General features: G+C 45.9%; 1 protein-coding gene across 2 annotated transcripts in view; it reads left to right on the plus strand.

Annotated features, from left to right (window-relative positions):
- The window catches only part of LOC134356354 (fatty acyl-CoA hydrolase precursor, medium chain-like), a 98,870-nt gene that overhangs the window by 28,342 nt on the left and 44,769 nt on the right, over window positions 1-25,759 (plus strand). For both annotated transcript variants that reach the window (XM_063067254.1, XM_063067252.1), the window contains exons 5-9: window positions 896-1,049; window positions 2,523-2,627; window positions 5,942-6,046; window positions 17,858-17,992; window positions 25,578-25,652. In XM_063067254.1, coding sequence (XP_062923324.1) covers window positions 896-1,049; window positions 2,523-2,627; window positions 5,942-6,046; window positions 17,858-17,992; window positions 25,578-25,652 — 574 coding nt within the window. The remainder of the gene's footprint in view (window positions 1-895; window positions 1,050-2,522; window positions 2,628-5,941; window positions 6,047-17,857; window positions 17,993-25,577; window positions 25,653-25,759) is intronic.

Consider the following 25,759-nt stretch of genomic DNA (forward strand, 5'->3'; position numbering starts at 1 on the left):
GTAACAACTTCTTCCCCTCAGCCACCAGATTTCTGAATGGACGGTATTCCCACGTACACTATCTCACTACTTTTTTCCTCTCTTTTGGCACTACTTATTAAATTTAATTTTCTGTTTATATATGCTTCTTATTGTAATTTATAGCTTTTCAGATGATGTATTGCAAAGTGAGCTACACAAAGGGACCTGTGTGAGAGAGTTTTTAAATGGAAAAGCCAGCGCACTGGGCCAGGTCCACTCTCTCAACCTCGGAAGTCTGGGTCTGGTGGTATGAGAAGTGGTAACCAACTGGGGTTTTCCTTGGTTGACGTGGATGACCATGACTTCCTCTATGCCTTGTCAAGCTCTTTGCTGTCCACAGAGTGTTGCAGAGCCACCTTCCTGGCCATTGGATCTCACTGGAGATCTCATCCGGCCAGTTCACTGGAGCTGTCCTCACATGTTAGGACAAGCATGTCCCTGTCTCACTGGGGTACAAAGCCCGCCGGCTACCCTCATCTGGTTTAACCTACCTATCGGAGTGGTGTACTGAGCTGTGGCAGATGTTGCATGCAGACAGCTGCTTGGAGCCACAGGTGAGAGCTGAGAGTCTGGTGGGGTCCAAAGGTGAGTGAGCTGCCCCAGAATGGACACAACAAGCCCCTTCACCAGAGATGCTACCCCTCTCTGGACACCCCACACACCCCGTGTATCGCAACGTACTGCTGCCACCAAACAACAAACTTCATGACGAACGCCAGTGATATTAAACCTGATTCCGATTGGATTCCCTCTCCCAGGTGGTCACAGGTAATTGTTTAACCCTTGCTAACCTAACCAAAATTCCGATGTTTCTCTACTCCTTCCACTGCGTTACACAGACAGTGTTGGTGAACATCTGCCTTTGTTCCTTCAGCTCAGGGGACGAGCATATGCCGGCAAACCTGGGAATGTTGGATCAGATTGAAGCACTGAAGTGGGTCCAAGAAAATATCAAGAGCTTCGGAGGAGATCCCAACTCGGTCACAGTATTCGGGGAGTCTTCTGGAGGAACAGCTGTATCGTTGCTCGTAAGCTTTTTGCCTTCCATTTCTTTCAGGTAGTCGACATTTCCCCTGACTGTTGTTTCCTTATTTTCCCTTGTGAATACTGACTGGCCCCGGCTAAGGGAGCTCGCTTTATGTCTCATTGTACTGCCACCACAAAGCAATAAACTTCATGTGAGTCCTGACGAAGGTCAAATTTGGATTCCAATTTGGCCCAAAGTGTTCGGTCCATAGATGCTGCCTAACGTGCTGAGTTCCTCCAGCATCTTCGTGTGTGTTACAGGGCTGTACTGTTCCATGTTTTCAGCTGTCTATCTCCCTCCACAACAGGATCCACCAGTGACCCCTTTCCCTCCACCTTTTGTACCATCTCCCTTCCTCCCCGTCTTGATGGAGGATCTCGACCTGAAACATCAACTGTTTATTCCTCTCCCTGCCTCATAATTCCTTCTCGGGTGCGCAGCTGCACAGTAACTGAAATGCTCCCACGCACATAGCTCTTATTGCCGTGTAGCTGGAATTTTCTTTTACATAATGTTTTATTCACCTGCCATGTAGTTTTCAGGCTGTGTAGAGCAATTGTGATCGACACAGCTGTAAAAAAAATTAGTCTGAATGTTGATTTGAATGCTGCCTGACCTGCTGAGTTCCTCCAGCATTTGGTGTGTGTTGCTTTAGATTTCCAGCATCTGCAGAACCTCTTGTGTTTAAAATGTCATGCCATATAAGACAGTGATTAAGACACCTGATTCTAACTCCATATGGTTGGAAATTCCACCGACAGCAGCCGACCTGAATCCCATCACCATTGCAGTGTTGTGAATCTGCTGTGATTGTCCCCCCAGGCTGGGAGAGGACACCTTCAGTGTAGCCTGAGCTGATCGAGGCCCTCTGGTTGGGTTCGACAATGGTTGTCGCATCCTAGCAGCCTACGCAGGCCAGTACACCAGCCAGGGCAGTACAATATGGAGAGCAAGAGGGCTCCCCCCTTTCCATGTAGGCAATGAATCCAAAAGAATGGCAGAGAAAAACTCTGTTTAGCACCAGCAGTGTCGCAGGAGTTGCTAGTCAGTGTTGAATGCGATGTATGACTGCCTTCGGGTCCCCAGCTCCAGATTTTTTGGGGGTTTGCTCCTGAAGCCTTCCCCATGAGTTGGTATAGCCGCAAGGCTGTGCAGTTTGAGTTCAGTTGTCCTTCTCCTTGATGAGCTGCCAATCACGGCTGACAATCCCCATCTCCCTGAAGCGACTCGCGTTAAGGCGCTGGTAACCTGCCTTTGCTACTTCTCCTGTCTGTAGAAACAGTTCAGCCGGACTTGGTAGTTCAGCCACACATGAAGGCCAGGAGCTGGACTTAATTGTCAGAGGCTATATGAGGCATATGCCATTGGGAGCATTTAATAGGGAGTGAGAACTTATCCCCACTACTACTGCCCCCGCCCACTGCTCTGGCTGACAAAGAACCACCTGAAATGATCACATCTGTTGCTTACACAGCTTGCTTCCCCCTTGGCGAAAGGTCTGTTCCACAAGGCGATATCCGAGAGTGGCTCTGCTCTGTACGAAATAGTTTTTAACAGAAAACCAAACATGACAGTTTGGGTAAGTAACTTCTTTCAGAGCTCACGTTCAGATTTATTTCTCACAGGTACATACAGTCAAATAGACACACATCCGGTGTTCCCGATGCGGTCTCCTCTACCCATCTAAAGAATTTTCCTTGTCTGATTATAAAAGTGATAGATCTTTCAGAGGCCCCATTTTGCCTTCTTTATTCTTTTTGTCCACATTGATTCTACCCACAGCATCATTTCTCAGCTCTTTATTTATCTTGTAGAGGATCTGATGTTTGTTTGTGCTCTAAAGCAAACTGAAATCCAGAAGGATCTGAAGGCTCAGAAACCAGAGATCAAACAAACCCGATGTAGACGGTGAACACTCTCGCATTTCTGGTGTTTTGCGAGTGTCTTCCACAGAGACTGTCACAAAATACTTATTAAGTGCGTCCACCATTTCTTTCTCCCCCATTACCATCTCTCCAGCGTCATTTTGCATCAGTCTTATATCCACTCTCATCTCCCTTTTTAAGTATCTGGAAAAAAAATTGGTATCCTTTTTTATATTATTGGCTAGCTTACCTTCATATTTCATCTTTTTCCTCCACTGGCTTTTTAAGTTGCCTTCTATTGGTTTTTAAAAGCTTCCTCATCCCCCAACTTCCCACAAATTTTTGCTCTGCAGTGGTCCCCAACCACCAGGCCGCAAAGCAGGTGCTACCAGGCCACGAGGAAACGATATGAGTTAGCTGCACCTTTCCTCATTCCCTGTCATGCACTGTTGAACTTGATGATAGGGTTGCCAACTGTCCCGTATTTGCCGGGACATCCCGTATATTGGGCTAAATTAGTTTGTCCCATATGGGACTGCCCTTGTCCCGTATTTCCCCCGCTAAGGTAGAGCGTTCCTATGAAACCTTTTGTGTCAAAATGGCGTAAAGCGAAGAAGCAATTACCATTAATTTATATGGGAAAAATTTTTGAGTGTTCCCAGACCCAAAAAATAACCTACCAAATCATACCAAATAACACATAAAACCTAAAATAACACTAACATATAGTAAAAGGAGGAATGATATGATAAATGCACAACCTATATAAAGCAAAATTAATGTATGTACAGTGTAGTCAGGAAGATGAAGGCAAAACCAATTTGAGGGGGAAAAAATCGGCACGTACACACATGCGCACATCACATGCACAGTCACGCATGCGCACGCAGGTGCCCATGCAAGGTTTCATGGTCGTGGTAGTCTTTCCTGGGGTAAAGTGTCCCGGGATTTGACTGCTTCTTTTGTCCCTTATTTGGGAGTGAGAAAGTTGGCAACCCAACTGCAAAAAACATGTTGAGGTGAGTTTAACCCTACTTGAACACCGCCCCCCCCCCCCATCAGCCGGTCCGCAAGAATATTGTCAATATTAAACTGGTCTGCGGTGCAAAAAAAGTTAGGGATCCCTGCTCTATTATATGCCCTCACTGATACATTGAATTTATCTGCTTCTCAAACTGAAGGATAAATTCTATCATATTTTGCTCTCTGTCTCCAAGGGGTTTCTTTACCTTAAGCTCCCAAATCAGTTCTGGGTCTTTATGAGTGGTGATTAATAAGTTCCTGGCCTAAAGTAGAAGGAGATGAGTTATCAACTTCAAACTTTCTGCATTTTCACTCAAAGAGTTGAACTGCACGTGCATGTAACGAGAGTATCTTGGACCTCCAGGTGGTCCACAGCAGGGGTGATTGATAAGTTCATGGCCTAAGGTAGAAGGAGATGAGCTATACAGCTCTCGTCCAAGACGCCGACTTCTACAAAGCTGGGACCCAGATGCTCCACGACTGCTGGACTAAGTGTGTAAATGTAGGAAAAATAAATGTGCTAGGTTTTCAAAAATTGACTCCTTCTACCTTAGGCCACGAACTTATCAATCACCCCATGTACATAAAACCCAATCCAGAATTGCCATTCCCCTCGTGGGCTCAACCACAAGTCACTCTGAAAAGCCATCTCGCAGACATTCTACAAATTCCCTCTATTGGAATCCAGCACCAACTGGATTTCCCAATCTACCTGCATTCCCAATCCCCTATAATTATCACAACATTGCCCCTTTTACTTGCCTTTTCTATCTCCCATTCTAATTTGTAGCCCACATCCTGGCTACCATTCAGAGGCCTGTATATAACTCCCGTCATGGTCTTTTTACTCTTGCAGTTTCTTCACTGAAGCCACAAGGATTCTACATCTTCTGATCCTATATCACCCCTTTCAAGGACTTGATTTTATTTCTTTACCAATAGTGCCACCCAACCTGCCTACCTGCCTGTCCTTTCGATATGATGTAAACCTTGGATGTTAAGCTCCCAACTATAGTCTTCTTTCAGCTGTGACTCAGAATTGCCCGCAACCTCATCCCTACTACAACAGCAGGAGATAACCTGCTAACTGTGCAACAGGATCATCTACCTCATTCTATATTGTACCTCCATTCAAATATAAAACGTCCAGTCCTGTATTCATCACCCTTTGTGATTTTGCCCCCTGTTAAACGTTAACATCCCGCTGACTGAAATTTTGCCCTATCATCTGCCTATGCTTCCTGACAGTCTCACTCCAGATCGCATCTAGATGTAGCCCCCATCCTCAGGCCTATCATTCTGGTTCCTATGTCACTGCGAGGTTAGTTTAAACCCTCCCCAACAGCTCTAGCAAACCTGCATGCAAGGGCATTGGGTTCAGGTGTATCCTGTCTTCCTGTGGCAGGTCTCACCTTCCTCAAGACATCCCAATGTTCCAGAAATCTGCAACCCTGCCCCCTGAACCAATACCTCAGCCGCGCTTTCATCTGCCAAATCATCCTATTCTTCCCCTCACTAGACTGTGCCAATCTATTACTCTGCCCAGTCCCATCAGCCTGCACCCGGACCATAGCCCTCCGTACCCTCCCATCCGTGTACCTGTCCAAATTTCTTTTAAATGTTCAGATTGACTCCATATCCACCACTTCCACTGGCAGCTCAATCCATATTCTCACCGTCGTCTGATTGGAGAAGTTCCCCCGAAGCATTTCACCTTTCAACCTGAACCCATGACCTCTATTTCTAGCCTCACCGAACCTCCGTGGGGAGAAAGCCTGCTTGCAGTTATGCTATCTAAAGCACTCATAATTTAGTGTACCTCTATCAAAGCTCTCCTCATTCTCTGCTCTCGGGAATAAAGTGCTAACCTGTTCAGACTTTCCTAGTAACTCGGGTCCTCAACTCCTGACAATATCCTTACAAATTTTCCCTGTACGCTTTCAAACCTGTTAACAGACAAGTTCCTGTCCTTTATCAAACTGACTAACTGTCAATCTCTCTGCAGGAGATCGCAAGCAAGGTGGGCTGTGGCCTGAGCACCTCGCTGGAGGTTGTGGTTTGCCTCAGGAACAAGTCTGAAGAAGAAATGTTTAACCTCACCCAGAGCACTGTAGGTGAAAGGGACTCGCTCAACCTCTTTGCTTTGTGAATGTTTTCATTTGTGTATCTACTGTAACATCACCAGTCTCACACATTCTCAGTCTCCAGAGCATTATCTCTGAGATGGGTTGTCCAGGTCTGGGTAGGTGTGTCAGGAGAATGTGGGGTGGATGAAAATGGACCGATGGCCGTTGTGTGTTCTCACACACAGTCCGGGTCCTGCTGCTATGATTCCTTCCTCCCGAGGGTTATATAGAGCTCCAACGTTACCAAGAGTCATGAGGTCATGTGGATCTATAAAACTCTGGTCAGGCCACTCTTGGAGTATTGTGTTCCGTTCCGGTCACTGCCTGATAGGAAGGATGTGGAAGATTTAGTGAGGGCACCGAGGAGATTAACCAGGATGCTGCGTAGATTACAGGGCATGTCTTCTGAGGATAGGTTGAGCAAGCTAGGCTTTTCTCTTTGGAGTGAAGGAGAATGAGAGGTGACTTGACAGAGCTGTACAAGATGATCAGAGGCATAGATGGACTGGATAGCCAGAGACGTTTTCCCAGGGTGGAAATGGTTAATACAAGAGCACATTATGATAAGGTGATTAGAGGAAAGTATGGGGAGGATGTCAAAGTTCTTCGCACAGAGAGTGGTGGATGTGTGGTACACCCTGCCAGCAGTGTTCCCTTTTAGGTGTGCACGTGTGCACACCCACTCGTCTTTCGTTACTAGCACACAAAGGAATATAAACTGCTCACAAACGGTTGTCACTCTACCTCGTTGGCACGTTAAGTATATTTCAGGATCATACACAATCACATTTCCTTTTCTGATTTCTGATGTTGACAACGTGGAATTTGAGATGATTTCACTGCAGAGTTTACTCCTGGGAACTTGAAGCCCTCAACACTGTCGACTTCAGCACCATTGCAGTAGACAGGAGCATGCACACTGCTCCCCCCTTTGTGCACCCTTCCTGAGGTCAATGACCAGCTCTCTTGTTTCACTGACATTGAGGAAAGGCTGTTGTCATGGCACCAGGTCACCGGGCTCTCAATCTCCTTCCTGTGCCCCAACTCATCATTATTTGAGATGCAATGCACAACAGTGGTATCACCTGCAAACAGCTTGATGCAATTTTGTGTGGCATGATCTGTCTGGGTAGCCCGCAAAACAAAATATTTCCATTGAATCATGGTACATGTGACCACAATAAACCAAAACCAATTACCTGTGACAGCATCCAAAATACTTGTGCTGTCGGCTGGGATTCACTGTGGACGTTATGGCTTCAAATTCCCACTCCATATGTTTGAGCACCACACTGTGACCATCGCCGAAGCAACGTTACAATATCCGCAGTGCTAGTGTCTGGATGAGACTAAAGCCTGATTTATACTTCTGCGTTAACTCGACGCCGTAACCTACGTAGGTGACTTACGCGCATTGAAAGCATTTATACTTGTGCGTTGATGTGTCTGCGTCGCTCTGCAATTCGCGCACATCACGCATCCACACACACCTGCCAGCGCAAGGCTTCATGGTCATAGTAGTCTTTCTTGGGGTAAACAAGAAGCGAGCTTCTTTTCTCGTAAAAGCGAAATGTGTCCTCCATAATTTCGGAGGTCTGTAAAACTTTATGGAAAGCACTGCAGCCAGAGTTCCTTCCCTGCTCTTCAGTCACCCAATGGGAAGCTATTGCAGCGTAGGATGACATGCGATGCTACCAAGCGGACCAATCACAGTTCTTACGGTCTGCATTGCCGCAATGCGCAGTTACATTTTGGGAGAGGTGCGCGTCGCAGCAACGCAGGTTCTGGCATAGGGATCTGCGTCAGCTTTGCGTAGGGTTTGTGGCAACGCAGTACTTGCGGCGTCGCGTTGACGCAGAAGTATAAATCAGGCTCAATAGATGTAGCCTCTTGGATGTAGTGAATTGAGTACATTTACATTGATCACTGCAGAAGAAAGCAGTATCTATCATTAAATGCCCCCACCATCCAGGCCATGCTCACTTCTCCCCATGACCATTGGGCAGGAGATACAGGAGCCTCGGGTCCCATACAAACCAGGTTCAGGAACAGTTATTACCCTATAACCATCAGGCTCATGAACCAGCATGGATAACTTCACTCACCTCAACTGTACACTCATTCCACAATCTACAGTCTCACTTTCAAAGACTCTTTATAACTCGTTCTCAGTATTTTTTAAATTTGCACTGTTTGTCTTCAAATTCCGGTGAGGTGTCTGCCCGTGCATCAGCCTCCCCACATGAAAGAAAGTCATTCACAAGCTTTCTCCTTTCATTAAGGGAATAACCTTGTGGAAGAACATAAGGTGCTGGCAAAGAGCCAGTAACATCATGAAGGAACCCACCCACCCTGCTCGTGGACTGTTGATCCCACTCCCACTGGGGCGGAGGCTGTTATGTTTTGTAACTTCAAAACATTAAGCTAACTCGAAGGAAGACACAGGAGACTAGGAATGAGGGTTTAACTTTGTGTTTTACTTTAAGCGAGACACACACATATCACGTGGCAGCATGTTGACATATACAAGTCATGTATTGATACATCCAACTCGTAACGAATTATTTAAATTAATGTTTAATCAGACTACACACACACACACACACACACACACACACACACATATATACACACAGCACAAGAATACTCAAGTATTATTAAAATATGAAATGCACAACACTTCTCCCTGCTTAGCTGTTAACTGCAACTCAATAGGGAATGCATCTCACCAATATACAAACTATACCGTATAATACAACTGCTTTATACAGACATCCACAGCAAAGTAAATTTTTAAATTGGACCATTCAGGCCTAAAGATTTAATCACAGTGGAGGATTTCTTACTCTTCTGGGATAACGTCTTTCCTGATAAAGGGAATCATTCTGCTTGGCAGATGAGACTTGTGACTGTGAAAACAACCTCAGGTACTGGGGCCTCCTCCATGATAGTGGTAGGAGTTGACTCTGACACTGCAGGAAGTGGTTCTGACAGCTTTGGGCACCCTTCTTCTCAGTCCAGTTTCTTCTTCTGTTTTGATCTTGGGAAGGTGCGTCTAGTTCACTGGAATATTCTGATATTAATCACTCTCGTGCTCCCTTTACAATCTGACCTCTCCTCTTGGTTTCCTCATCCACAACATCATCTAATGTATCCCCTGTTTTTAGAACACAGAAACAGAAAACCTACAGCACAATACAGGCCCTTCGGCCCACAGAGTTGTGACGAACATGTCCCTACCTTAGAAATTATTCAGCTTACCTGTAGCCCTCTATTTTACTAAGCTCCATGTACCTATCTAAAAGTCTCTTAAAAGACCCTATCGTATCCGCCTCCACCACTGTTACTGGCAGCCCATTCCACATACTCACCACTCTCCAAGTAAAATATTTACCCCTGACATTTCCTCTGTACCTACTCCCCAGCACCTTAAACCTGTGTCCTCTTGTGGCAACCATTTCAGCCCTGGGGAAAAGCCTCTGACTATCCACACGATCAATGCCTCTCATCATCGTATACACCTCTATCAGGTCACCTCTCATCCTCCGTCGCTCCAACTTCACTCAACCTATTCTCATAAGGCATGCTTCCCAATCCAGGCAACATCCTTGTAAGTCTACTCTGCATCCTATCGATAGTTTCCACATCCTTCCTGTAATGAGGTGACCAGAACTGAACACAGTACTCCAAGTGTGGTCTGATCAGGGTCCTATATAGCTGCAACATTACCTCTCGGCTCCTAAGTTCAATCCCACGATTGATGAAGGCCAATACACCGTATGCTTTCTTAACCACAGAGTCAACCTGCACAGCTGCTTTGAGTGTCCTATGGACTCGGAACCCAAGATCTCTCTGATCCTCCACACTGCCAAGAGTCTTACCATTATTACTATATTCTGCCATCATATTTGACCTACCAAAAATTAACCACTTCACACTTATCTGGGTTGAACTCCAACTGCCACTTCTCAGACCAGTTTTGCATCCTATCAATGTCCTGTTGTAACCTCTGACAGCCCTCTACACTATCCACAACACCTTCAACCTTTGTGTCATCAGCAAACTTACTCACTCATCCCTCCACTTCCTCATCCAGGTCACTTATAAAAATCATGAAGAGTAAGGGTCCCAGGACAGATCCCTGAGGCACTCCACTGGTGACTGACCTCCATGCAGAATATGATCCATCTACAATCACTCTTTGCCTTCTATGGGCAAGCCAGTTCTGGATCCACAAAGCAATGTCCCCTTGGATCCCATGCCTCTTTACTTTCTCAATAAGCCTTGCATGGGGTACCTTATCAAATGCCTTGCTGAAATCTATATACACTACATCTACTGCTCTTCCTTCATCAATATGTTTAGTCACATCCTCAAAAAATTCAATCAGGCTTGTAAGGCACTTGACAGAGCCATGCTGACTACTCCTAATCATATTATACCTCTCCAAACGTTCATAAATCCTGCCTCTCAGGATCTTCTCCATCAACTTACCAACCACTGAAGTAAGACTCTCTGATCTATAATTTCCTGGGTTATCTCTACTCCCTTTCTTGAATAAAGGAACAACATCCGCAACCCTCCAATCCTCCAGAACCTTTCCCGTCCCCATTGATGATGCAAAGATCATCACCAGAGGCTCAGCAATCTCCTCCCTCACATCCCACAGTAGCCTGGGGTACATCTCATCTGGTCCCGGTGTCTTATCCAGCTTTCCAAAAGCTCCAACACATCCTCTTTCTTAATATCTACATGCTCAAGCTTTTCAGTCTACTGAAAGTCATCACTACAATCACCAAGATCCTTTTCCATAGTGAATACTAAAGCAAAGTATTCATTAAGTACCTCTCACATCGAAGTTGCTGGTGAACGCAGCAGGCCAGGCAGCATCTATAGGAAGAGGTACAGTCGATGTTTCGGGCCAAGACCCTTCGTCAGGACAAACTGAAAGAAGAGCTAGTAAGAGATTTGAAAGTGCGAGGGGGAGGGGGAGATCCAAAATAATAGGAGAAGACAGGAGGGCGAGGGATGGAGCCAAGAGCTGGACAGTTGATTGGCAAAAGGGATATGAGAGGATCATGGGATAGGAGGCCCAGGGAGAAAGAAAAGGGGAGGGGGGGGAACCCAGAGGATGGGCAAGGGGTATAGTGAGAGGGACAGAGGGAGAAAAAGGAGAGAGAGAGAAAGAACGTGTGTATATAAATAAATAACAGATGGGGTACAAGGGGGAGGTGGGGCATTAGCGGAAGTTTGAGAAGTCAATGTTCATGCCATCAGGTTGGAGGCTACCCAGACGGAATATAAGGTGTTGTTCCTCCAACCTGAGTGTGGCTTCATCTTTACAGTAGAGGAGGCCGTGGATAGACATATCAGAATGGGAATGGGACGTGGAATTAAAACGTGTGGCCACTGGGAGATCCTGCTTTCTCTGGCGGACAGAGCGTAGGTGTTCAGTGAAACGGTCTCCCAGTCTGCGTTGGGTCTCGCCAATATATAGAAGGCCACATCGGGAGCACCGGACGCAGTATATCACCCCAACCGACTCTCAGGTGAAGTGTCGCCTCACCTGGGAGGACTGTCTGGGGCCCTGAATGGTGGTAAGGGAGGAAGTGTAAGGGCATGTGTAGCACTTGTTCCGCTTACAAGGATAAGTGCCAGGAGGGAGATCAGTGGGGAGGGATGGGGCGGTCGAATGGACAAGGGAGTGGCGTAGGGAGCAATCCCTGTGGAATGCAGGGGGAGGAGGGAAAGATGTGCTTAGTGGTGGGATCCCGTTGGAGGTGGCAGAAGTTACGGAGAATAATATGTTGGACCCGGAGGTTAGTGGCGTGGTAGGTGAGGACAAGTTAGTCCTGACGAAGGGTCTCGGCCCGAAACGTCGACTGTACCTCTTCCTATAGATGCTACCTGGCCTGCTGCGTTCACCAGCAACTTCGATGTGTGCGGCTTGAATTTCCAGCATCTGCAGAATTCCTCATGTTTGCATTAAGTACCTCTGCTTTTTCCTCTTGTTCCATACATACTTTCCCACTGTCACACTTGATTGGTCCTATTCTTTCACGTCTTATCCTCTTGCTCTTCACATACTTATAGAATGCCTTGGGGTTTTCCTTAATCCTGCCCGCCAAGGCCTTCTCATGGCCCCTTCTGGCTCTCCTAATTTCCTTCTTACGCTCCTTCCTATTAGCCTTATAATCTTCTAGATCTCTAACATTACCTAGCTCTCTGAACCTTTTGTAAGCTTTTCTTTTCTTCTTGACTAGATGTATTACAGCCTTTGTACACCACAGTTCCTGTACCCTACCATAACTTCCCTGTCTCATTGGAACGTACCTATGCAGAACTCCACACAAATATCCCCTGAATATTTGCCACATTTCTTCCGTACTTTTCTCTGAGAACATCTGTTTCCAATTTCCTGCCTGATAGCCTCATAATTCCCCTTACTCCAATTAAACGCTTTTCTAACTTGTCTGTTCCTATCTCTCTCCAATGCTATTGTAAAGGAGATAGAATTATGATCACTATCTCCAAAATGCTCTCCCACTGAGAGATCTGACACCTGACCAGGCTCATTTCCCAATACCAAATCAAGTACAGCCTCTCCTCTTGTTGTCTTATCTACATATTGTGTCAAGAAACCTTCCTGGACATATCTAACAAACTCCACCCCATCTAAACTCTTTGCTCTAGGGAATTTCCAATTGATATTTGGGAAATTAAAATCTCCCATCACAACAACTCTGTTATTATTACAGGATCTGTTTCCCTATCTGCTCCTCGATATCCCTCTTACTATTGGGCGGTCTGTAAAAAACACCCAGTAAAGTTATTGTCCCCTTCTTGTTCCTAACCTCCACCCACAGACACTCTGTAGACAATCCCACCATGGTGTCCACCTTTTCTGCAGCCGTGACACTATCTGTGATCAACAGCACTACGCCCCCACCTCTTTTGCCTCCCTCCCTGTCCTTTTGGAAAAATCTTAAACCCGGCACTTGAAGTAACCATTCCTGTTCCTGAGCCATCCAAGTCTCTGTAATGGCCACCACATCATATCTCCAAGTACTGATAAACGCTCTAAGCTCATCCGTTTTGTTCACAACACTCTTGCGTTAAAATAGGAGACATGTCAAACCTTCCATCTGAGTGCATCCCTTCTCTATCACCTGCCTAATCTCCCTCTCGCACTGTCTACAAGCTTTCTCTATTTGTGAGCCAACCTCCTCTTCCCCAGTCTCTTCAGTTCGGTTCCCACCCCCCCAACAATTCTAGTTTTAACTCTCCCTAGCAGCATTAACAAACCTCCCCACCAGGATATTGGTCCCCCAGGTTTTTGTATCTCCATTGAGTCCTGTCTTTTTGGCCTTCTGTTCTTTCAGCTGGGCTTTGGTTTTTGCATCTATTTTTACAAACAGCTTTTTGTCTCCAGGTTGAAGTTCATGCAATAACCTTAATGAACGCAGAGTAGATTCTGGTTCTTTATACTCACAAAAGCCAAATGCTTGCAACTTTCCTCAACCTCCTTGAGCTCTCTTCCTGTTTTACACCAAGCCACATTTCCACGTAACTGCCTGATTAACATATCAGAAGCTTTCTCATATTTGTTGCCTATAAAAACTGTTATAGTCGGACCACTGCTTTCGTCACTTTCACACTTCCTCTGAGAAGCCTGGTCCATCCTTGGTCCAATGTGCTTTCAAGCCAGAGGCACAAAGATTGGCACCAATACCTGTTTGTCCTCTTTTACACAACGGTTCATGGTGTTCGGCAAGGAGACAGTTGTGGCATCATCCAGAACCTTCCTTAATTCACTTTCAGTTGGCTTCATTGCAGGGAATGTGGCATGCAATTGGTGCATGATTTTTCAATCAAGTTGTAGTTAACTCGGCCAATCACTTGTAGCCTCTCTACTTCCTCAAAACTACTTGCCCCTCTACCTATCTGCATATCCCCTGCAAACTTTGCAACAAAGCCATCAAGTCCATCCAAATCATTCACATACAACGCAAAAAGAATCGAACCCAACACAGACCCCTGTGGAAAACCACTAGTCACCAGCAGCCAACCAGAAAAGACTCCCTGTGTTCCCACTTGTTGCCTCCTACCATTGCTTTATCTCTGCTGAATTTTTCCTGTAATACCACAGGCTCATAGCTTCTTAATCAGCCTCAAGTGTGGCACTTTGTCAAAGGCCTTCGGAAAATCCAAGTACAGAACATCTACTGATTCTCCATTGTCTATCCTGCTTGTACTTTCTTCAAAGAATTCCAATAGATTTGTCAGGCAAAACTTTCCCTTGAGGAAACCATGCTGACGATGTCCTATTTTATCATGTGCCTCCAAGTACACTGAGACCTCATGCTTAATAATTGACTCCCATGATTTCCAAACCACTGAGGCCAGACTAGTTTCCTTTCTTCTGCCCCTTTCCCTTCTTGAAGGGTGGAGTGACATTTGCAATTTTCCAGTCTTCTGGAACCATTTCAAAATCCAGTGATTCTTGAAAGATCATTACTAATAACTCCACGATCTCTTCAGCCACTTCTTCCCGAACCCTTCTGTGTATACCATCTGGTCCAGCTGATTTATCAGACCTTTCAGTTTCCCAAGAACTTTCTTTCTACGTATGACAACTTCACACACTTAATGACCCCTGACTCCTGGAAGTTCCACCATATTGAAGACTGATGTAAAATAGTAATTCAGTTCATCTGCCATTTCATTGTCCTCCATTACTACCTCTCCAGCATCATTTTCCAGCTAATACTGAAAGCTACTCTCACCTCTCTTTTACACTTTATGGATCTGAAGATACTTTCCCTATCCTCTTTAATATTATTAGCTAACTTACCTTACAGCTTTACCTTCTTAATTACTTTTTAGTTGCCTTTTGTTGGTATTTGAAAGCTTCCCAATCCTCTAATTCCCCAATAATTTTTGCTCTATTATATGCCCTCTCTTTGGCTTTAATGTTGGCTTTGACTTCTCTTGTTAGCCACAGTTCTGACACCTTTCCTTTAGAATACTTCTTTCTCTTTGGGATGTATATATCCTGTGCCTTCTGAAATACTTCCAGAAATTCCAGCCCTTGCTGCTCTGCCATCATCCTTGCCAGTGTTCTTTTCCAATCAATTCTGGCCAACTCCTCTCTGTAGTTCACTTTACTCCACTGTAATACTGATGCATCTAACTTTAACTTCTCCTTCTCAAATTTCAGGGTGAATTTGATCATATTATGATCACTTCCCCTAAGGGTTCTTTTACCTTCAGCTCTCTGATCAATTCCAGTTCATTGCCCAACACTCAGTCCTGAATAGCTGATCCCCTAATGGGCTCAACCGCGAGCTGCTCTGAAAAGCCATCTTGCAGGCACTCTAGAAATTCCCCCTCCTGTAATCCAACACCAACCTGATTTTCCCACTCTACATGCATATTGAAATCCCCCATGACAATTGCAAAATTGCCCTTTTGGCATGCATTTTCTATATCCTGTTGTAATTTGTAGACCATATTTGTAGACTGTTTGGGGGGTACGTATACAACTCCCATCAAGGTCTTTTTACCCTTACAGTTCCTTAGCTCTATCCACAAAGTTTTAACACCTCCCAACCCTATGTCACCTCTTTCTAATAATATGATTTTTTTTTTACCAACAAAACAATGCCACCCTCTCTGCATTCCAGCCTGTTCTTTCAATACAATGTGTATCCTTGGACATTAAGCTCTCAGCTATAATCTTCTTTCAGCCCATCAGTGATGCCCAGAACATCATACCTACAAGTTCATCTACCTTATTCTGTATACTGCGCACAGTCAAATATAACTTCTTCAGTCCTGTATTCACTCTCTTCAATATTGTCCATCTTTTACATTGCAACTCATTCTGTTGGCTGTAAATTTGCCCTGTCTACAGCTTCTCCTCGCTACACATTGCCTCTGTTTGTCAACCAGCTACCTCATCTTTAGCACTATCCCAAAATACCTTTCCTAAAATACTTGTTGCATTGAAATATACGCAGCTCAGGACACCAGCTGCACCATGCTCAACCTTTTCATTCCTGACTTTGTCTAAGGTCTTACCAACATCTGCATTCACAACCTCTCCGCCAACTGTTTAGGCACTCTGGTTCCCATCCCCCTGCAACTCTAGTTTAAATCCCACCGTGCAGCTCTAACTAACCTTCCCACTAGGATATTAGTCCCCTTCCAGTCCAGGTGCAAGCCATCTCTTCTGTACAGGTCCCACCTTCCCTAGAAGAGAGCCCAATGATCCAAAAATCTTATGCCCCCCCACCTTACACCAACTCCCTAGCCATGTATTAAACTATATAATGTTCCTAATTCTGGCCTCACTGGCACATGGCATGGGTAGCAATCCTGAGATCACAACCCTGGAGGTCCTGCCCTTTAACTTAGCACATAACTCCTTGAACTTACTTTGCAGAACCTCATCACTCGTCCTACCCATGCCATTGGTATCTACATGGACCACGACTTCTGGCTGCTCATCCTTCCAGTTCAGAATGCTGAGGACTCGATCTGAGATGTCCAGGATCCTGGCACCTTGGAGGCAACATATCATTCAGGACTCTTGTTCTCATCCACAGAACCTCCTGTCTGTTTCCCTAACTAATGAATCCCTTACCACCACAGCGTGCCTCTTCTTCCCCCGCCCCTTCCCTCCTGAGTCACAGAGGCAGACTCAGTGCCAGAGACCCGACCACTGTGACTTTCCTCTGTTAGGTCACACCCCCCCCCAACAGTATCCACAGTGAAATATGTGTTATTGAGGGGATGGCCACAGGGTTACTCTGTACTGGTCTTAACCCCTTTCCCCTTGCTGGCTGTCACCCGGTTTCCTGTGTCCTGCACCTTGGGTGTAACTACCTCTTTCTATAATTTAGATACAACACAAAGTAATATTACCACACATATATTAACAAATAATAAGATGGTTTAAGACACAAGTTTAAATTGTAAACAGTTTAACACGACTGGCACTTCATACGTGATGAGGCCTGGGTGGTGGTAGTGAGTTCAGGTGTCTCACACAGCCTAGGGGAAGAAGCTGTTTCCCATCCAAACAGGTCTCGTCCTAATGCTACTGTACCTCCTGCCTGATGGTAGGGAGTCAAAGAGACTGTTGGACGGATGGGAGGGATCATTCAGAATGTTAAGAGCCCTGTGTACGTAGCGCTCCTGATGAATATCTCTGATGGGCAGGAATGAGACATCGATGTAGCGTAGCTGTTAGTGTGATATTATTACACCTTGGTGTGTTCTGGGGCTCGGCGTTCAATCCTGGTGCCATTCTGCAAGGAGTTCTGTACGTCCTCCCCGAGGAAGATGTGATTTTTCTCTGGGTCTCCAGTTCTCTTCCCCCACCCCCAGTCCAAAGACGTACAGGGTAGGTTAACTGGTCATTGTAAGTTGTCCCATGATTTAGCTCGGGTTTGTCAGGGGTTGCTGGGCAGCAAGGCTGGAAGGGCTGTGGGGCCTAATCCACAGTGTATCACTAAGTAGATCAATCAATGATCCTCTCAGTCGTCCTTTCAACCCTTTGTCGAGACTTGTGTTCAGATGCCTTGCAATTCCCAAACCAGATGGTGATGCAGCTGGTCAGGAGGGACCTTTTATGTCTCAATCTCCTCAGCATGCTGTTGTGCTTTCTTGACCAAAGAAAGCTTCGTATTCAGGGGAGTGTGTAAATCCATCTCGTGTTTGAACTATTCTGCTCTGTTTTTGACACTGAATGCCCCAGTTAAACTTTTCTGCCTTATTTTTCCAAACAGATGATTTCACCTATAGTGGTGGATGGGATCTTCCTAACGAAAAATGCCGAGCAGGTCTTTGAAGCCAAAGAAATGACTGTGGTCCCCTACTTGTTGGGAATGACCAATCACGAAGCTGGTTGGTTAATGTCAAGGGTAAGATCAAATCTATCAATTTAATCTTGTTGTAGGGTTGCTGCCCTAAACCTTGACCCTCCCTCTGCCTCCACAGATGCTGCTTGACCCACTGAGTTCCTCCAGCATTTCTTTTGCTCTACATTTTGGCACCTGCAGTATTTTGTATCTCCAGATCAGTTTAAGTCCAGATGCAGCCTGACCTCCACTGCCAGAATGAGGCCAAACTCAGTCTGGAGGAGCAACACCTCATATTCCACCTGGGTAGCCTCCAGCCTGATGGCATGAACATTAATTTATCTAACTTTCAGCTAATTTTACACACACCCCCCACCATGTCACTCTGGTCCTTCCTGTTCCCTCACCTCTCCCTTCTCCTTTTCCGGACCATAATTGTCCTCTCCCTGTCTGTGTCCCCTTCCCACTCCCAGACCATATTAGAGACCCATATCAGAATCATGTCTGTCATCACTCACATATGTCATGAAACTTGTTTTGATTTTACTGCAACAGTATCCTGCAAAACAGTAAATCGCTACAGTACTCTTCAAAAGTCTCAGGCACTCTAGCTATATATATGTCTCAGACTTTTGCACAGTACTGTATGTGAGAAATGAAACCAATCTTTAAACAAAAGCTGGGTCACCGGCACTGTAAAGCGTTACGTTAACCGCTTTGCTACTGGGTCACCTCTGCCACTGTAGGTAGTACTGGTTGTCATCAATTGTCATCCCCGACTACCCTGCAAACACCGAAGTTTCACAAACATCAACATGCCCTCAATGAAGGACTCGCGTTCTACCCTTTTTCATCCCAAGCTAGTGTGAGTGCAGTGGGCCGCTTTGTCCCAGAGGGCCGCTCTGCTCCCAGTGGGCCGCTCTGTCCCAGAGGGCCGCTCTGCTCCCAGTGGGCCGCTCTGTTCCCAGAGGGCCGCTCTGCTCCCAGTGGGCCGCTCTGTTCCCAGTGGGCCGCTCTGCTCCCAGCGGGCCGCTGTGTCCCAGTGGGCCTCTCTGCTCCCACTGGGCAGTATCAGGGCTCTGCACACGGAACTGAGTGACAGAACACTGTCCCACAGACCACCGGAGGGACAGCAAACACCGGCAAGGTGGGGTCTAGAGATTCAGGAGTTTTGCCCTTGGCTGTTGTTTGTTACGCGGCTGCCATTTCTCAAGTGAAGCGGAAGCGCGGCGCCAAGGCTGCGGAGGCCCCACCTATACTTGTCCTGGGGCCGCGGGTGTCTCTGTGTGCCGGGGCTGGGCGTCGGCTCCCTCCGGGCTGGGGAGCGGCCTCTCCAGTGTCCGGGCCTCCAAAAAGGAGTGGGACAGTACCACCAATGACTTCAACTTTCACCGGGCCGACCCAGAAGAGGTGGCGTGGTGCTGCGAAGCTCGGGTATCCTCCCACATTACCCTCATTAATGAAGTTTTATTTGCTGTCATTTTAATTTTTAACTTTTAATTTTTTGTATTTGTGTCAAGTAAACCTGTGTAGCAGGGCCTTAAGTTGGCCTAAGGGTGTGGTCGCCCCTTCCCTTGCGATTCGCCCCAGATCCAGCTGACCCGGCTGGTAGCGCCTGGTAAGGGTCCCTTGCTCGGGGTTACGAGCGATGGCCAACAGCGGACCCAGCAGGAGACTGGTGGGGACGGCGGAAGAGCTACAACCTTGGAAGACAATGGTTGCTTTGCAAGCAGATGATCTACCAAGAAGAGAGGTGGCGATCTCGTTAAACTCACCCGGCAGAAGGTAAAGGCAAACCACTGCTGTAACCTGCCAAGGACATGATTTCCCAATATGTCAGTCTCAATAAAGGATCAAAACAACGACGTTAACAGAGCCACGAATAACAGTAATGGAGTCGCGTCCGGCAACGGTAGGAATGAGGCTACCAGGGTTGTCATCAAGTGAAAACCTCATGTCAGGATAGCTACGTGGAATATTAGATCTCTTCTTATACGAGGTAAACTAGAAAACGTGGTTATGGAAATGAAAAGACTGAAGATAAACAAACATGGACTATGTGAAACCAGATGGACGGGGGGGGAGGGGGGATAGCTCAAAAGGGATGATGGATACCAATTGACCTATTCAGGAGGAAGTGAACGTAAGCACGGAGTTGGAATTTTGGTAGACAAGGAAACAGCAAGAACTATCAAAGGCAGTGAATCCATTAACAAAAGAGTGATGATGATTAAAATCTCGGCTAAACCATTAGACATTAACGTCATACAGGTCTATATGCCAACCACGGACTATGACGATCATGAAGTCGATATGGTCTGCGGAGAAGTTGAAAGGCTAATGAAAAAGACTAAAAACAATGAAGTAACTGTGATTCTTGGTGATTTTAATCCCAAAGCTGGCCACGCAAGAGAAGTTTTGACTGTAGGACCCTTCGGACTTGGGGAAAGAAATGACCGTGGAGAAAGACTGGTCGAATTTGTAAAAACTAACAAACTAATGATTGCGAACACCTGGTACAGTCTGCCAAAACAGAGACTGTACACATGGACCAGTCCTGATGGGTCAGTAAAAAACCAAATTGACTATATTTTAGTACCAATTGATTCAGGAATGGAGGGAAGCAGGTGAAAACTTACCCTGGTGCCGACTGTTATACAGATCCCAACCCTGTGGTATTGGACATGAGTGTGCATTTGAAGAAGATGAGAAAGGCCAAACCACCAAATAAGATAGATTTTGATTTACTCATTACGGATGAAGCAAAAAAGATCGAATATTTGGTCGAAACGGAGAATAGATTTTCAGTCTTAAGATGACGAGTGTAGCAACATGGCAGTGGAGAGCATATGGGAAGAGTTTAAAACAACAGTGACAGAAGTTGCGGAAAAGACTTTGGGTTTTTGGAAAAAGAGCAAAAGACATAACCCTTGGTTCACCGATGAGCTGAGAAAGTTAACTGAAGAAAGAAGAAAAGTGAAACATCGGGATAATGAACAATACAAAGCCCTACACCGCTTGATTCAAAGAAAATGTAAGGAAGCGAAAGAGAATTGGATGAATGAACAGTGCGAAGAAATTGAGCAGTATGAACGAAGTTATGATTATAGGGGCCTTCACCAAAAGGTAAAGGATATGACGAAATTAAAGAGGACCATGCCATCAGCTGTGTGTGTCGAAGACAGTAGTGGTAATCCATGCTATGAAAAGGAAGAGATCATGGACAGATGGGTTGAGTACATCTCAGAATTATTTGAAGATAGCAGGATTGAGGATTTACCAGAATTAAATCAAATGACTAATCAACCTAAAATATTGATGTCAGAGATGGAAAGTGCGATTTGGAGTCTAAAAGTCAGAAAGGCGGCCGGTGAAGATAAGATTTCCACTGAAATTCTGAAATCACTTGGTCCGAAGGGAAAAACGAACCTTTTAGCGATATTAAACAACAGTTATATGACAGGAAATCTTCTGGAGGACTTTCTGAAATCGGTATTTATCGCCTTACCAAAAAAGCCAAGGACGATAAAATGTAACAAACACAGGACGATAAGCATAATGTCTCACTGCGTCAAGCTACTGTTGAAAATAGTGTTCGGCAGAATGAAAGGTACAATCAGCCATGAAATTGGAGAAATGCAGTTTGGTTTTCGTAAAGGCTCAGGAAAAAGTGAAGGAATATTTGCGATGAGAAACATCATGGAGAGATGCATTGAGGCACAAAAGACCATCTACTTATGCTTTATTGACTATGAAAAGGCTTTTGGTAAAGTAAGACACAAGAAAATAATAGAGGTGCTGAACAAGTATGATCTGGGATGGGAGAATGTTTAGATAATAAGGAACGTATTGGAAACAGAAAGCGGCAGTCAGGGTAGAAAATGAGCTATCACCATGGGCATGTATTAAACCAGGCGTGTTGGATCGTGGGATTTGTTCAACCTCTACGGAGAATGGATTTTTCGGGAATGTGACCATCAGGAGACAGGTATTCCAATCGGAGGCCGGAAGGTGGGTGAAATCAGGTATGCGGACAACACCGCATTGTTAACTGACAGCGAATGCGAACTGCAAATTATGCTGAATAAAGTGAATAAGAAAAGCCTTGAAGACGGACTTAAAATCAGCCCGAAGAAAACAAAATCGATGGTGGTAAGCAAAACAAACACTAAAGACTCATTCATGATGGTATCGTTACAAGTGAATGGACAAGACATTGAACAGGTGCAAAGTTTGAGTATCTTGGCGGCTGTCTGACAGATGACGGAAGATGTGAGTTGAGATCAGAAGGAGAATAGGTATGGCTAAGACCCAGTTCATGAAGCTAAAAGATCTACTATGCAATCGGAAGGTAGACATCCAAAGTAGAATCCGCTTCCTCAAGTGTTACGTGTGGTCAGTGCTGAGATATGGATCAGAAACACAGACCCTGAAGAAGGATGACATGAAATGAATTAATGCTTCTGAAATGTGGTGCTATTGATGAATGTTGAAGATCAGCTGGGTAGAGAAAGTTTCAGATGAAAGGGTTTTGTCCGAAGTTGATAGACCACAGATATTGCTGGAGAAGATTATGAAGTTAAAAGTTGCTTATTGTGGACACGTTACGTGGAGGGATAACATCTTGTCGGACTTGCTATATGGAAAGGTGGAGGGAAAGAAAGGAAGAGGAAGGCAAAGAACGACGTGGCTAGATAACATCAAGGATTGGACCAAGCTGGACAAGACTAGGGATGTTATGGACAAGTGTGGGACAGAACGGCGTGGAGGGAAATCGTCCGCCAACTGGAAATTCCAGATGCGACCTTACGACGATGAAATACATCACCCCGGTCGGATTCACTCCCCAGTACATCACCTCTTTCGGATTCGCTCCTGAGTACATCACCCCTGTCGGATTCACTCCCAAGTACATCGCCCCTGTCGGATTCACTCCCGAGTACATCACTCCTATCGGATTCACTCCCGAGTACATCACCCCTGTCGGATTCACTCCCGAGTACATCACCGCTGTCGGACTCACTCCCGAGTACATCACTCCTGTCAGACTCACTCCCGAGTACATCACCACTATTGGACTCACTCCCGAGTACATCAGCCCTGTCGGATTCACTCCCGAGTCGGACTCACTCCCGAGTACATCACCGCTGTCGGATTCACTCCCGAGTAAATCACCCCTGTCGGATTCACTCCCGAGTACATCACCCCTGTCGGATTCACTCCCGAGTACATCTCCCCTGTCGGATTCACTCCCGAGTACATCTCCCCTGTCGGACTCACTCCCAAGTACATCACCCCTGTCGGACTCACTCCCGAGTACATCAACGCTGTCGGATTCACTCCCGAGTACATCGCCCCTGTCGGATTCACTCCCGAGTACATCTCCCCTGTCAGATTCACTCCCGAGTACATCACCGCTGTCGGATTCACTCCCGAGTACATCGCCCCTGTCGGATTTGCTCCCGAGTACATCACCCCTGTCAGACTCACTCCCGAGTACATCACCCCTGTCGGATTCCCTCCCGAGTACATCACCCCTGTCGGACTCACTCCCGAGTACATCACCCCTGTCGGACTCACTCCCAAGTACATCACCCCTGTCGGATTCCCTCCCGAGTACATCACCCCTGTCGGACTCACTCCCGAGTACATCACCCCTGTCGGACTCGCTCCCGAGTACATCGTCCCTGTCGGACTCACTCCCGTGTACATCGCCCCTGTCGGACTCACTCCCGAGTACATCACCCCTGTCGGACTCACTCCCGAGGGATTCACTCCCGAGTACATCACCGCTGTCGGCCACTCCCGAGTACATCATCCCTGTCAGATTCACTCCCGAGTACATCACCCCTGTCGGACTCGCTCCCGAGTGCATCACCGCTGTAGGCTCAAGTTCCATCTATCATTTCACTGCCCATTTAATCATTATCATTTGTATCTTAAGTGAGAGTTCCAAGTTTGAGATTCGTGTTCAGGTCCTGTCATCGACGAGACCGGCCTTTGAGCCCTGGAGTTCAGACTTCATTCAGGTTCAATCAGAAGTTCAGATCAGAGACCAAAAGTCAATCAGAAGTCCAGAAATTAAGGCCCAATGGCTGGGTCTGTGATTTTCTGAGATTCTGCTCGAGAAGTTGAAGGCCCATTTTCTGCAAATCTGCGAGTTAACTGGAGGCTGAAAGCAGACATGACTGGGATTAGAGAACTCTTTGTGTGTGTGTGTGTGTGTGTGTGTGTGTGTGTGTGTGTGTGTGTGTTGGATGGAAGGAAGGAACGTGGTTTGTTATGTTCTGTGTTGTTCTGCCGAGGATCGTGGGAATGCTGTGTTGATGCCAGAATGTGTGGCCATACTTGTGGGCTGCCCCCAGAACATCCTTAGTCATGTTAGAATATAGAACATAGAAACCTACTGCACATTACAGGCCCTTCGGCCCACAATGTTGTGCCAACCATGTAAACTGCTCTAGAAGCTGCCTTGGATCTCCCTACCGCATTGCCCTCTATTTTTCTAAGCTCCATGTATCTATCTAAGTGTCTCTTAAGAGACCCTATTTTATCCACCTCTACCACTGTCGCTGACACCCAGCACTCTTTGTGTGAAAAACTTGCCTCTAACATGCCCCTTGTACCTACGTCCAAGCACCTTAAAACGGTGCCCTCTAGTGTTAACTATTTCAGCCCTGGGAGAAAGCTTCTGACTATGCCCACAATCAATGCTTCTCATCATCTTATACACCTCTATCAGGTCACCTCTCATCCCCCTTCGCTGCAAGGAGAAAAGGCCGAGTTCACACAACCTATTCTCATAAGGGGTGCTCTCAAGTTCAGGCAACATCCTTGTAAATCTCCTCTGCACTCTCTCTATGGTATCCACATCCCTCCTGTAGTGAGGAGACCAGAAATGAACGCAGTACTCCAAGCTGGGTCTAACTAAGGTCTTATATAGCTGTAACATTACCTCACGACTCTTGAACTCAATCACACAGTTGATGAAGGCCAACACACCATACGCCTTCTTAAGTGTTGGTTGTTAATGCAAATGACACACTTCACTGTATGTTTCAATGTACGTGTGATAAATAAATCTGAATCTGAAGTTCATTGGGAATTTTGTTGCAGTTTTCATCAGGAATTCTTTGCTTATTGCTGAATCTTTGCCAAGAGCCCAGCTATGATTTCCACCCCACAGCTCTTTCATTGGCTGAGACAATGAAACTTAGCCAGCTTTGGATCAAGGCACTCTCCTTGATCACTGGCCGCAGTCTGTCATCTATGCCCACCAGGACCACCAAACTCAAAACGGTTACTTTCATCAAGCGGTAAGGCTGATCAACACCTCCACACCCCCAACCACCACTACTTTATCATTTCCTGTCAGTCACCTTATGTACAGACACTCCTGTGCTGAGTGTTACCTCATGTACATATAATCAGTCTATGTGTATAAGCCATCTGATGTATTTATATTTATTGTGTTTTTATTATCATATTTTTTATCTTATTTGTGTTTTCTTGTGCTTCATCAGTTCTGCAGTAAAAATTATTTTGTTCTCCTTACACTTGTGTTCAGGAAATGGCATTAAACAATCCTGAATGTTGAAACTAGCAATGTACACACTGGTCATCAATTTTCACTGTTATCTGCTTCCAGGTGTGGAGTCCACCAGGCTGGGAGAACGGACTGGACAGGGAGACCTCCAGAATGATCATAAGTGCATCACAACTCGTGAGCTTCTATCCAATCTCATCTCTGAACTTCACTCACTTCAACTCCTGAACTGTTCCAAAACTTGGAACTCACTTGGAACTCACCTTCTCAGTATTTTTTCTATT

Source organism: Mobula hypostoma, chromosome 14, assembly GCF_963921235.1.
Source record: "Mobula hypostoma chromosome 14, sMobHyp1.1, whole genome shotgun sequence".
In the NCBI taxonomy this organism is placed as follows: Eukaryota; Metazoa; Chordata; class Chondrichthyes; order Myliobatiformes; family Myliobatidae; genus Mobula; species Mobula hypostoma.